General features: G+C 48.0%; 2 protein-coding genes across 3 annotated transcripts in view; one reads left to right on the plus strand and one right to left on the minus strand.

Moving 5' to 3' along the window:
• Positions 1-7,703, minus strand: part of MCM4 (minichromosome maintenance complex component 4) — a 52,452-nt gene extending 44,749 nt beyond the window's left edge. Inside the window, exons 1-2 of the mRNA XM_085605660.1 lie at positions 7,566-7,703; positions 2,553-2,626 (exon numbers count right to left, since the gene is read on the minus strand). Of these exons, the coding sequence (XP_085461786.1) occupies positions 2,553-2,622 (70 nt within the window). The 5' untranslated portion in view covers positions 2,623-2,626; positions 7,566-7,703. The remainder of the gene's footprint in view (positions 1-2,552; positions 2,627-7,565) is intronic.
• Positions 7,704-8,223: 520 nt separating this feature from the next.
• PRKDC (protein kinase, DNA-activated, catalytic subunit) overlaps positions 8,224-14,474 on the plus strand; it is a 2,754,228-nt gene continuing 2,747,977 nt past the window's right edge. For both annotated transcript variants that reach the window (XM_085605657.1, XM_085605658.1), the window contains exon 1: positions 8,224-8,464. In XM_085605657.1, coding sequence (XP_085461783.1) covers positions 8,233-8,464 — 232 coding nt within the window. In that variant the 5' untranslated portion in view covers positions 8,224-8,232. The remainder of the gene's footprint in view (positions 8,465-14,474) is intronic.

The raw sequence follows: 14,474 nt of genomic DNA on the forward strand, positions 1-14,474 counted from the left end.
ACCTGATAATCGACAATGTCCTAGAAAGGTCGACACAGAGTCACGGTCAGGTGGGGGCGCTATCAGAGGGAGGACATGGGTGGCTGAGGGACCTAGGACTCTGGGATCTATGGAGGGCCGTCCACCCAAGCGCGCGTGAATACTCCTTTCTCTAATGCACATAAAATGTACGCTAGGTTACACTACCTACTGGGGACGACTGACATACACGCTCACCACGGAGATATTGACAACGGCACTTTCAGACCATGCTGCGGTGACACTTACTGTCTTTACCCGCTGGAGCATCCCACACTTCAGTGGAGACTGCGAGAAACCATGTTACAACGTGCTGAGGTGGTGTCCCAGGTCCACCGAGGTATAACCGAGTACATTGTTAATAACTCCCCCACGACATTCCAGTTGCCATATTGTGGGTGGCCTTCAAAACAGTGGTTGGGTAGGGGGGCTCATCACGATCTCAGCTGCTGACAAAGTGCGTAAAGAGAAGGAGACCCTCACCAACCAAGCCAGTGAGCTAGAACGCATACACCAGCGCAGAGGTGCCCCGAGGTTTTGGCATCAATTGTCAGCCCTCCGCTGCCAACTGTCGGGCATTGATTTAGACCGGGCGGAGTATGCTGCGCTCCGCTTGCTCCACTCTTTCTATGTTGGCGGAGGCAAACGTAGCCGACTTCTAGCGAGCGAGCAACTCACTAAGCAACAAGCACTAGGGGGGAGCTAGCTACAGAGGACCGAACCATAGCAGATGCCTTTAGAGACTTCTACCCACGCCTCTATTCTAGCGAACACCTTGACCTAGCAGACAGCATTCAGCATCTTCAGTCTGTGCGCACGACCACTCCCTTTTTGGACCAGGCAGAGTTGCTAGAAAGAGGAATAAGCCTCGAGAAAGGGATTTCAGCTATTTCCCGCCTGCAGCTTGCAAAGTCCCCAGGCCCAGATGGCTACCATGTCTTCTACAAGATGTTCTGCCCAATAATTGCACCTGTTCTAACGCAGTTATTTAACTCCTTTGCCGCTCCTGAGCGATACCGACTTTGATGCTCACCGCCTCTGCTGCAGTCATCCTCCATCCAGGTAAATATACGTCCCAGTGTAGCTCATACAGGCCCATTTTCCTTTTAAATGTGGACCTGAAACTGTTCACGGGCATTCTGGCTGGCACAATCAGCCTATACATGACCTCCATTATCAATACAGATCAAGCAGGCTTCATTCCCCAGCGACAAATGAGTGTTAATACCAAGTGCATTCTGCGTATCGTAGAGAAGGCTTCGCACGTACCAGGTGAACTCATGCTCCTGGCGATAGACGCCGAAAAGGAGTACACTGGCCTTTCCTGGAGCAGGTTCTAACATTTCGGGCTGGGGGAGAAATCCAGGACTCAGGTTCTGAATTGCTATCATTCGCCTACGGCAACAGTCCGTTTTATTTCTCTCCTCCTTTCCCAGTTAGCACAGGCACGCGCCAGAGTGCCCACTGTCGCCCCTGCTCTTCACTCTGTATATGGAGCCCTTTGCTAAGACAGACCAGGATAATCCTGGGAACACCGGTGCAGTCTTTTTTTGGGGGGGGGGGGGGGGGCAGTTTTCAATTGTGCATTCACAGACGAATGGTGGAGATACTGCTGTATGCAGACAAAGCTAGCATCCATTAATCCTCAACATAAATGGTTACAAATCAAATTTCTTCATCATGCATACCCACACCCGAGACAGACCTGCCACTAAATCACATATCAAATCCCCAGGTGTAACGCGGATTCTATTACTTAGCCTGGATGTACCCTCCAATAAAGCCGTTTTGACAGAAAGCGATAGAAAAAATTGCCACAATGCTAAACTGTAGGATAGGCCCACAGCCATTGACAGTCTTACTGTGTTGCGTAAAAAAGATTCCTGTAGACTGAGAGTAAGCAGACTAGCGCATTAGCATTTTTATGAGCGAAGAGAATGATAGCTATGCACTGGAGCAAGAAGCATTATACAAAGACAGGAATGAGGCTTTTACTAAACTCCATCCCACATGCCTCAGCCCAAGTATACTGAAGAACCTTTCAAGACTTTTTTGGGCACGACCCTTGAAGAGGGATGAGATACTCTCAACACACTACCAAAGAGAAGAAGTAATTCTGGGAGCATCTCTGGCCCCACCAGGTCGGTGGGGCTGCGAGAGTGTATGGACCCAACAAAAGGCACCTCAAGATTTATGGCGTTTGGCCTATCTGACGACACACTGGATCCAGAGACTTCAAGACAAGCTGGGGCTCCAATTTCGAGACGTTAGAGCCCAAGACGCCTGACCTCAGTAGTGATGTGGCTAAGAGACTAAAAGACGCAGACTACTATGTTCATTGATGCTATTCTCCTTCCCTGAGGAAACCGATTATAGCCTTTGTATGATGTATGTGCTTTAATTATGACTCCACATCTGTGGCACAATGTATGTGTTTTATTTGCAATGCACTAAAAATAAAAAATATATAGAGATACTGTGAATGTAAGAGATGCACAATCACTACAGGGCTAGTATCTACTGTTGGTACTCACGAGTTGACGGATTGCTGCCTCTTCCGCGCTTATTGCTTTTACGGCCAGGGGTGGAAGCTGGAGAGGACATGTTGCTGTGGAATACAAAATTTTAAAAAACACATTAAAACAGTGAAATATATGTGAAAAAGAATACTAAAGCTGTATCTTTGAAAGCCGGTAGTGGTGCTGACAGTATGCATTAAGTTATATCACTTAATTGCATATTACTCCCACTGGCTTCACCACATAGCACCATGTCACAAGCCTATCTCGAGTTATAGCTGGATTCCCTCCTAGGATGTCTTTATTTTCAAGGTTCTTAATTGACTTTGTACCATCATTGCCTGCTCCTAAAGGAACACAAGTATCTCTACAAAGCAATGGCTTTGAACTAGAGTTACAGGCATCAGTGGCCAGGAGATGGCAAAATAAGCCAAAATGCTGCCAAAGAATCTTGGCACACCTAACAGCATGGCTGTTAAGCAACAAACACCATGACGCACAACTCCTGGGCTCTCCATCACATTTAAGCACAGGAATTACAATTTAGACTCAATGACACAAAACTTAATTGGTCTTCAGCTTTATATCAACGTCCCCACAGAGTGGACGTTAATTTAGTTATCCAGTGTACAAAACAGAAGAAATCTTCAAATGTGAGATCTGAAGCCACAATCAACTCCACACCCACCACCATTCTTAAGCCCACCACCAAGTATTCACAACAACATGCCATGTCTGCCACACATGCTTGAGGAACCCATCTGGTGTTCCAAGGCCAGCTCTGATATCATGTGGCATTCATCTCAAGCCAAGTCGCTAAACGGATTAGGTTCAGGACATTTGTGGCCCATGGCCCATCCAAGTAGACTATATCTGGGTGGCATCCTATGGCGGAAGGAAGATAATTTTAAAAAGGGCCCTCTCTCCTGCTGGCAAGCACAGCCATGGACCACCAATAGTTGGTCTCACCTTGCCTAAGCCAATTATTGGGCAACCAAACTGTATGAATATATATAGCATTGCCAACAATGTTTAACCATGTAGAAACTAATCAATCTGCTACCATAACAGCTAAATTCCTGTGAAAGGTGCAATGTAATAGCGCAGTAAGGAACTAAGGCATAGGCAAGGCCAACATTAGGCAAGCAAACATGCTGCCTAGCGAGTATGTATTTCAGTTGGCCCACAGCAGAGATTTATATACAGAACATACACCTCAGCTGTACAATGCAGTAGAAAGTCACAGGTGTCTTATGACTCAAGAGTGCTCCATGATTCAAACTGTGGCATTGATTTTAAGATTGCAGCCTACCAGATAGGGGACCTGTCTAGTCTGCTATAGACATCTTAGGGCCTAGGAATAACTTCTGTCTGTTGCTTGCTATTAGCTTTGTAAATCGCACCTTCTTGCTTTCCATTTGCTGGCTGTATTTGTTTTAGGCTGTCTAAGCTTGAATTTGTACATTTTGTTACCCAAACCTTATTGATAATATATATCCAAAAGATCCTTTTCTGTAAACAGGACTGTAACTCTTGTTCTTATCTCATCACATTTGCTGTGCATTCAAAGACTGAGGTCAAATGTCAGGCACTGTCTTCCGAGGACGCTTGTCTACTTACCTTTATCGAACTACAAAGTAAGAGGATTTATGTGAAAATCTTGCTGAATACTGGGGGTAGGAAAGGTTTTTTCTAGCACATGACAACATGTACATGAACTGTATAAGCATTTTAGAATATATCAGAATTAGGAACACAAATGAAGCACATTTTTTGTTATTTCTTAAGTGTGTTGGAAATAAATACTTTACTATGATCAAAACAAATTACACTAAGTGTTGCAATTTGACACCTTTTTGTCTGTGCACTGTATAATTTTATTAGTAAAACTGCACCCCTGTGCAAATGTAATGGTAGTGTGCTACCAGGCCTTGAATACTCTACACCAGTGGTTCCCAAACTTTTGACTCCTGAGGACCCCCATTGAGTCACCACTGGAAGCCGGGGACCCCCAAGCAATTTGTAGGATTTAAATTTCAAACATTAAAACAGTAATTCGAAAAAAATAAACAAACGTGTGCACACAAAACAAATACTCAAATTACTAAGGATTTTAGGGGCATATTTACAAGTCCCTATCGCCATGGAAACGTCACTTTTTGCGATGTTCCTATGGCAATAGGGGCTTTGCCTTATTTATAAGGCAATGTTAAGCCACTTATTGTGGCTTAACGCTGCCTTGTAAATAAAGACCCCTTTCACGCAATGCTTAGTGTGAAAAAGGTGGGCAGTGGGAGTTTCACTCCAACACCCATTGATTTTGACGCTGCCCTCTATTTACAAGGTCAACTTAAACAGGAGACAGCACCAGAATTAAGTCCATGAAAAACCTGGTCTTAACTTGGAGAAATTTTTGTTTTTTCCAACGGAAAAAGCAAAACACCTTTGATTATTTATGTGCAGGATGGCGACCCTTCCTGCACAAACAATCTTTAATAAAAAAATTGTTTTGTAACTTCCATGTGTGCTGCATTAGGCAGCACACATAGAAGTGACAAAAAGGCATTACAGAAGTGTTCATGTGCAGGAAGTGGGAACATAGCAGCATCAGGGTAATGATAGACTGGGAATAAACATATGTTGCTAACTTTTACCATGCAGTTTGTAAACAGCTCTTTGACAGTTTATAGGACACTGTGGTAGATTACAACTGTCCCTTATGAATTGCACTGTGACAAAAGAATCTGTGACAAAATCAGTAGCCCACTGACCTATGCACATAAAATACTGTTTTTTAAAATGCATTGTACACGTTCTTTGCAGTAGGCATATTAACCCTCTGTGTCTCATTAGATAAGTCAAAGCTGCCACTAGACTAAACTCTCATCTCTCTCCAGCAGGTACATTAATCACTGGCATTTTCTTGACACTTTTATAGTTGCTCGAAAACTGCTAATTTTACAAGGAACTTTGCAGTGCTTTTAAAACTGCTGCCTGCGGACCCCCTGGGAATGTGCCACGGATCCCTGGGGGTCGTCGGACCCCAGTTTGGGAAACACTGCTCTACACCACGGCACTCTACACATCTACTCTACCCTACCCTGTACCACTATGCCAATGCACTCTTCGCCACTCCAATCTACTCTGCACAATTCCACTCTGCAACACCCGACTTCACTGCACTACGCCAATACACTATGATAATGCACTTTATGCTGTAACAATAAACTCTATGCCCCTGCACTCTACGCCAATCAACTGTATGCCACTCTAATCCCCTCTGCACCACTGTACTCTACCTTGCACCACTCCACTTTGAAACAACCTACTATACACCACTGCACTCTACCCTGCAACACCGTACTCTCCGATGCTTAATTCTGCACTACTCCACTTAACTATAATCTGCACCATTCAACTCTACTCTGCACGCCACTGTACTCTATACCACTCAAATTTACATCTACTGCACACTACGATGCTCCACTCAACTATGCCACTGCGTTCTACGACGCTGCACTGTATGCCACTGAATTCAATGCAATCTACACCAGTCCATTCTGCTATATGCCACTACATGCATCTTCACACTGTCACTCCACAACACTTCGCTATTCCGCTCTGCGACACGCCAACCCACTATTCTCTACTCCACTAACTTTTAGCCATGGTAAACAGCAGCTGCGCCGGTGTATAACACGGCTAAAACACATTGGCAAAGTCAATAGCTCTTGGACAGGCAAAACCTATAGGCTTTGCCAGTGCTTGTGTGGGTTTTTTTTTTTATTAAGGAAATTAATTATGCAGTATGGTCGTGTAAATATCACTTCAGTACTGTAATCAAATTGGCAAACTTATGGAGAAGTGAGAGCTGGTGAACACTGTTCACCTCGTTACTTCTTTTGGGGTACAAAATATACACTATGTATTCACCCTGTGTTTCAGAAGACCTCCAACATTGTTTGGCAATCACGTCAAACTCCATCTAATCACACCTTAATCATAACGGGGTAATGCATGGAAAGGTCTCTTGAGCAACAAGACTAGACCCACTAACAAAAACATCGCTCCATTAACCACCAGCAATGGTAGCGTGCTCAAAGCCATAGAAGTGCTTCAATGCCTCCTCAGGACTATTAAACAACATATAAATTGATTTACAATAATAATAAATAAGCGTAGCGTCACCATGCATATAAAATAGACATGCCTTATTGTAAGGGGGTTTGCGGTGCTGCCCGCGGGTTTAATTTATGCCGCAATAGCACTGGGTTCTTAAAGATAAAGTTAGTAGTATAACACTGCACTTCTTTACAAGGACACGGGGTGTCGCACAAGTTACCAAGAACAAGACGGCTTGGTAAGTAGCGTTGTCTGCCAATGCAAGCACTGCCGTAATACTGAAAATATGTACTTACAAGATAAAGGTTACGATGGAGAAACAGACATAAATGAGAAGGCGAAAACGTTCACTTTCAGGAAGGTTTCTTCGAAGGTTGGGGCTTGGGTAATTGTACACACCTTAAGTCTCAACATAAAACCATCTTGAACATTCTCAAGTATTTACGTCCAGCTATATTTGCATTTGAATCAGCCCCGAGTTCCTGCTCACGCCCTCTGTTTGGACTCATGACGCTAATTTCATCCCGTCTTGCTTTCTGACTTAATGCCAATGTATTTCAAGTGTTACCTAAGGACCGTTTCCATTACTTACTTAAAAGCCAGTTTCCCTAGTTTAACATTAAGATCGGCAAAAATCAAGTGGCTTTCAAATGCACGAGAATGGAATACGAGAGCGCGCGCAGCATTGACTAGCTTTCCGGTCAGATGGCCACGGGAATACACAAACGATCCCTTAATGGGTTTCTTTCCTTAACTGCCAAACGAGTTATTTCGTACGGAAATAGCGCGTGGCAAACGATCCATTAACGTGTTTCTTTCCTTTACTGCCAAACGAGTTATTTCGTACGGAAATAGCGCGTGGCACCAAGAATTTAGACTGTATTCCTCTCAGCCCCACTCACTTACCGTCTTTGTGACTTGTGGTTCCCTTTGTCTCTGGGGTGCACAGAACTTGCACAAGGGATAGATGAACTCTTCTTTCTCCTACCGAACAGCTAATGTCTTTTCGCGCGAAAACTGAGGCACGTGATACGCACTCCCGGGGTTTCACTACTTTCGACCAATAGAGGTGAAGACTGAGAATAGGTTGCATGACTAGGGAGAGCACAGTAAGAGTGGAGGGGGGATCTACAGTTCAGTAGCTTCAACTACGGCGAAGTTTAAGGACGAACTTCCCTCCCTTAGATTTCCTTATTTATACTTTATGTATATAGTAACCCATACGTGGAAGACCTGTTTTGGGGGTATGCATTCACCTTAGCGAGAAGGTGACGACTGAAAAGAGCCCTCCCTCTTCCTCAATGGTTTGAACCATGTTTGATCACGGTTTCGCGGCAAAATAAGGCATCTTCCACTAAATTCAAAAGGGGTGCACTAATTCGTTGTTAAAGTCCAGCTTGAGTGTTCTGTGCTAGTTGGTGAAGGTTGTACACTCCTACAGTGTTTTGAGTATGTGCATGTTGGAAGGAAGCATTGCGTTATTTGTGTGTTGCCCTTTCCCCCACGTTTGTCTCCTTTAGTGAGTGGCGTGTGGTACGGTCCTTTGGCTCGTGTTCCACGCTGCTGTCACTGTATGCTGAGCCCGGAAGCGGCTTACAGTAGTTCTGCGACTCTTGGGTGCTGCTGCGCCACAGGCATCATGTCGGTGTCCGCGGAGCCCGCGGCAGGCGGTATCCTAGGTGCTCTGCACCAGCTGCATGCCTTTCTGAGCTCCGGGGAGGCTGGGCTGTCCGCTCCCTCTGCGCAAAGCCTCATCCGTAATTTGGGCCAGGAGTGTCTGAGTTCAACGGGGGACAGTCTGCTGGGTTGGTACAGGATTTTGTGCATGACGGCATTTGGGTATTTTATGAGGGGGCTTTAACGGCACACCGAATACTGTGCCAGTACATCTAGACTAGTTTTGGATATTAGTTCTGTTACTATAAGGCAGCACTGGCTCCTTGTTGTAGAAAGAGCACAGTAAGAGTGCACGCGTCGTTGACAAAGCTTTACAGAGTTTTTTACTCCCTGCTATGCAGGCTAGGCATCGAACATCTCAGCAAGTCAACAAAGGTTGCTTAATGCAGAATCCCTTCTCCTTCATACTCTTACATTCAAAAAGTAATATACATGTAGTCTTAACTTTTCTGGCAGCGCCATTAGAATTTGGGAATTCACTGTCGCCGGTGTTATGTACCACGCTTGTCTTGCAACTCTGGCCGTGATACCAACTCTATTATGCACGCAGGAACTATAGCTTTACTGCAGCCTGGTGCCCTAAGGGCATTCGTACACCTGAATCCTAAAATTGTGAGCTCCCAGTTATAAGTGGTCCAGGTTTTATTGCATCTGGTCATTTCTGGGTGTGATAAAGTTCACACCCTTTCTCAAATTTTGACTGGTCAAACCGGCTGAAAATTGACAGGTAGGAGGCCTGGTATTCATAGGGATATGAAGATTGTGGTGCAACAAGCACCAAAATCTAAATGTTATTCCCCAAAAATTGTTTATGGGGGATAATCGTCACATTTTATCAAATCTAAACACCTCAGTATCATTTTCATATTTTTGGGTTGTGATAGTGCATCTGTTAGACCTGTCAGCCCTTTGGGTGGTCCCTCCTCATCATTATTTATTTTGTCCCACTTTTGCCTCAAACCCTGTTTGAATTTTTCCTTTTTGGGAACCACCAGACTTTTTCGTGTTGCTGCAGATTCGGGGAGCCATTTTAGCTACCCCTGAAACGTCTGTCTGAGGGCCTGGAGCACAAAATGGTGGCCACCTGTGACATCACCAGCATCCACTGGAACCTACCAGCACCTTCCAGAACACTGTGACAGTTGGAGGCGGTTTAGAATGTTGGGAAGCTAAGAGAGAGAGTTGGCAGTTGGAGCTGGCAGTTGGCACCTGACTGGTGAAGAGTGAGCAGCACAAACGTGAAGGAGGAAGGAGTGAAGCAGCAGGGGTGGAAACTTGTGCCTGGAGTGGGGTCCATAAACCCACCCTTGATACTAGTCCCTACTGACGGAGCCCAGCCTAGAGCCCTGTGTGGGAAGAAGTCAGAAAAACCATCCTGAGGACCTGGACAGCAGGAACAGGCCTTAGAAACAAGAGAACAGCAAGATCCTGACCTGGAAGCTGGTTTCCCTGAAGTCCGACGTCGAGTAGCCTAAGACCTGGAGCCCGAGGTGGAGAAGCGGCGCTGACTGGAAAAGCAGACGTCGTACCCGGAGCCGCCAGAGGTCGAGAGAGGGGCGCCGTCAGAGGTCGTGAGGAATACCAGAGGTCGAGGAGGAAGTCACCCGAGGTCGAGTGAGCGGCGTCATCGGAGGAGTGAAGTCCGTCCTCCGGAGTCGTCGGAGACCGAGGTGAAGTGCAACGGAGGTCGGGAGTGAGGATCGCACTCCGGAGTCACCGGAACCTGTGAGGATCGGGCCGGAGGTCGGGAGTGGAGGTCGCACTCCGGAGTCGCCGGAAACCTAAGGAGAGGGACACCGGAGGTCGGGAGTGAGGATCGCACTTCGGAGCCGCCGGAAGTCGACACCGAGTCAAGGCCGGCCGACGTCATCGAGGTCGCCATCGGACCGGAGCCGCCCGAGGTCGACATCGAGTAAAGACTGCCCGACGCCATAGAATCGGAGGTCGAGATCGAACCGAGGCCGCTGACATCGAGACCGGAGCCGCCTACCGGCGTCGTCAAAGAACTGACATTGTGCCGAGGCCGCCGACATCGAACTGGAACCGCCTCACGGCATCGACACGACTCCAGCGGCGTCGGAGCATCAGAAAAAGGGCAGTAAGTGGAGTAGAGGGCGCCTAAGGCCCTGTGGAGACCTGAGAGACTGCTCTAAGGGGCTAGGGAGGTGCTGGAACCAACCTGACTGCGCCAGGGGTGAACTGGGACTAATCTAGAGAGGTTGTGTGGAGAGAGAGAGCCAGGTCTCTGGTATTCCCCCCTTGATCTACCTCAGTTTAGGCCTCAGCCTTGTCCAAGCCAGGGAGTAGACACCCTCAAGCCTTCCACATCCCCACAAGCTGTGCCTGGGCCAAATCAGCCCTTAGGAATCAAAAGTGATCTGATTCCCTGAGTGTCACTGTCAGCTTTTAATTATTTATTAGGGGCACTGTATTTATTGTATTTAACCTATCTATTGCTTCACTGTATTTATTGGTCCACAGTATTTATTGATGCTCAATATTTATTGGTTTACAGTATTTATTGCCTCAGAATATTTAATTGCCTGTATGTATTGCACTTTTATTTATGCCTTCATTATTTATGATCACCCCTATTTATTGAATCATTAAGCCAGTATTTATTTGACCTGCACTATCTAAAAAGTTTGTATATTGTGATTGTTATTTATTTTATCCAATCAGCAACTAAGAGAAAAAGAAGATAAAGAAAGATATTTTCATAATTATTACGTTGTAGAGTCGTTTTTGGAATGGATGCACGCATGGTTATTGTTTGGGTATGTCGTATGCTTAGCACGGAGCCTGATTCCTGACCACTCGAGCCAAGCTACCACAGTGTGTCCGGAAGACCACCACCACCCTTTCAGAGTGGGGGTGTGGTTTTTCCAACATAAATTGGTGTTCAGTGGTGGGATAGAGCTGTGCCTACGTATACTCAACAATAACTGTGGGTAGTCCATAGGCCTACACCGGGAGTTTTCTCAAAGCGGCCTTCCTAATTGTGGGTTTTTGTTTTTTTCAAATTTACTCTGGTGGTGGGAGGAGGTATTATTAAAGGTACCCCCCTGCATAGTTACTGCACAAAACCTGTCCTCTAACCTGAGTGGGCAAGATGGAGTTTGTACTAGAAAATCTAGAAACGTACACTGTGGCCCAACTCAGGGAGTTTTGCCAGCGGGAGGGGGTGTACTGTCCCCCAGGAGCAAAGAAGGGTGCACTCCAAACCAGCTTAAGGGCTTGGGGGGAGGCACGCCGAGAAAGCAAGGCTGAGGAGGAAGACAGGGATGGAGAGCCTGACCCCGAGGGGGCTGAGATGTACCAACCTGAGGTGGGGAACCTGTCAGCAGGGCCCAGAACCATTTCTAGGAAGAGCAGCAGTGCCTCTAGCGGTGGCTTGTCTGAAGTGGAGCTAACGGACCGGAGGGAGAAAAGACAGCTCACATGGGACTTAGCAAGGCTGGAGAAGGAGAAGGAGAAGGAGGAGCAGAGGATGGCCCATGAATTACGACTGAAAGAAATAGATCTTCAGATCTTGAGAATCGGGGCACAACCTGTTCCTAATGGTGGCAGCCAAACCCAAGAGATCACCAGGGAACCTAAACCATACCTGCCAAAGGACATAGTAGCTAGCTATGGAGTGGGCGACGATATCGCCAAGTGGCTAGCGGCCTATGAGGTCTCGTTGAGGGCCCATGGGGTTCCAGAGAAGTACTGGGGAGGGGGATTGTACAAGTACATGCCTCCAGCTGGTAGGGATGCTTTATTGGCCCTCGAAGAGGATGAGCAGACCCACTACCCCACCATGAAACTGGCGCTCATAAGGAAGTTTGGACTAACACCCGAAAAGTACAGACAGAAGTTCAGGGGTAGTCACAAACTGGGCACACAGAATTGGGTGGACTTCCTGGACTATGCAAAGAAGGCACTGGAAGGTTGGATTCAGGGCAGTGAAGTGAGGAACTACGAGGGGTTGTTTGACCTAGTACTGAAGGAACACCTGCTCGAGAAATGTTTCCCTGAACTGCGGCAACACCTGGTGGATAGCAAGCTGACCAGTCCCCGGAAGCTTGCTGAGGAGGCGGACATTTGGGCTAGTACCCGGGTGTCCACAAGGGGGACTGGAGGGGATACTCAAAAGGCCGGACAGGGCGCCCCCCAGAAGAAAGAGGGAGGGGAAAAGAAAAAGGAGTTCTCCAAAGGCCCCCAAAATAACTTCCAAGGGAAGGGAACAGGATTCACCCATAAGGCTAACCCGCCCAGAAACCCTAATCCTGGCCAGAGTCAGCAGCCAAGGGTTGTCCATTGCTACGAGTGCGGTGGCGTTGGACACTATAAAGGAGATCCGAAGTGCTTGAAACGACCACCCCCTCCCACTGGAGGAAAGACCCCCGGAGTAGCTAGTGTAGTGCTCGGGGAGGAGATGCCCTTAACTAAGGGAAGGGAGTGGGCGGGTGTCACTTTAGTGTCCCTGGGAGAACGGGAGATGGTTCCTAAGATCCAGGTGCCCGCAAATACTGCAAAGTATGGGCAGTGGGTCACCATCAACGGCCAAAGAGGGGAGGCTCTGAGAGACACAGGAGCCAGTATGACTATGGTGCGTAGCCAACTGGTGTCTCCAGAGCAGGTAATTCCCGATGTACTCCACCCAGCCGCGATGGCTGACGGCAGAACAGGCCACTATCCAGTGGCCGAGGTTCCCTTTGAATGGGGGGGGGTTGCAGGTTCACTTCGAGTTGCCGTAAGCCCTGCCGTGCCAGTCGATTGTCTGCTGGGAAATGACATGGAGCACAACGCTTGGAAGGAGGTGGAATACCGGACTCACACTGAGATGCTGGGTACACCTGACTGGGCCTGTGTTAGCACAAGGTCCGCGACTACCCGAAGAGGGAGTTCATTTCGGCTGGAGCCTGGAACAAAGGCCCAGCCAGCTGCCAGTCAAGGGAAGAACCGAGGACAGGAGGAGCCTGCCTCGGCGTCCCCACCCCGTAGGACGGATAGGCCACCGGAGGTGGTGGACCAGGAGTCTGCGGTGGGGGACGTTACCAACCTGGAGGACCTACCCATCCCGGCCGAGTGGCACGTGGAGGGAGGCCCGTCCAGGGAGGAATTCTGCCAGGGCCAGAGGGAGTGCCCTACCCTTGAGGGGCTAAGGCGACAGGCCGAAGCCCAGGCAGCAGGGAACGTTGAAGGGAACTACAGTGTTTACTGGGAGGATGGCCTCCTCTACAGTGAACCCAAGGCACCCCTACATGGATCGTCACGAGCCTTGGTAGCTCCTCAACGTTATCGAGCCTTCCTTCTGGAGTTGGCTCACGAGATACCATTGGCAGGACACCTGGGGCAAGACAAGACCTTCGCCCGTCTTGTCCCACACTTTTATTGGCCTCAGATGAAAGTGTCGTCCGATACCTACTGCCGGACATGTGTGTCTTGCCAAGCCAGTGGGAAAACAGGGGTGAAGCTGAAAGCTCCCCTGGAACCACTTCCTGTCGTTAGCACCCCCTTTGAAAGGGTGGGCATCGACATTGTGGGTCCATTAGATCCGCCGACTACAGCTGGTCACAGGTTTATCCTGGTTCTGGTGGATCATGCCACACGGTACCCAGAGGCAATACCTCTGAGGACCATAACAGCACCTGTTGTGGCTAGGGCCCTGATGGGAATCTTTACCCGAGTGGGTTTTCCCAAGGAAGTTGTGTCCGACAGGGGGACCAACTTCATGTCAGCGTATATGCGGGCGATGTGGAAGGAGTGTGGAGTGACATACCGGTTCACCACTCCTTACCACCCCCAGACAAATGGTCTGGTGGAGAGGTTTAACAAAACCTTGAAGGGCATGATCAGAAGTCTGCCTGAAAGCCTGCGGAGGAAATGGGACGTCCTCCTACCCTGTTTACTTTTTTCCTACAGGGAAGTGCCACAGAAGGGAGTGGGCTTCGGCCCCTTCGAGCTTCTGTATGGGCACCCTGTACGTGGACCTCTCAACCTGGTGAGAGACGGATGGGAAAGAACTCCCAGAAAGCTTCCCCAGGATGTGGTGAGCTACATGCTGGCCTTCCGGAGCCAAATGGCTAAGTTGTGGAAGCAAGCTTCTGACAACTTGGAAGCCAGCCAAGCAGTGATGAAGGCGTGGTATGA

This window comes from Triturus cristatus, chromosome 5_1 (assembly GCF_964204655.1).
Source record: "Triturus cristatus chromosome 5_1, aTriCri1.1, whole genome shotgun sequence".
NCBI lineage: Eukaryota > Metazoa > Chordata > Amphibia > Caudata > Salamandridae > Triturus > Triturus cristatus.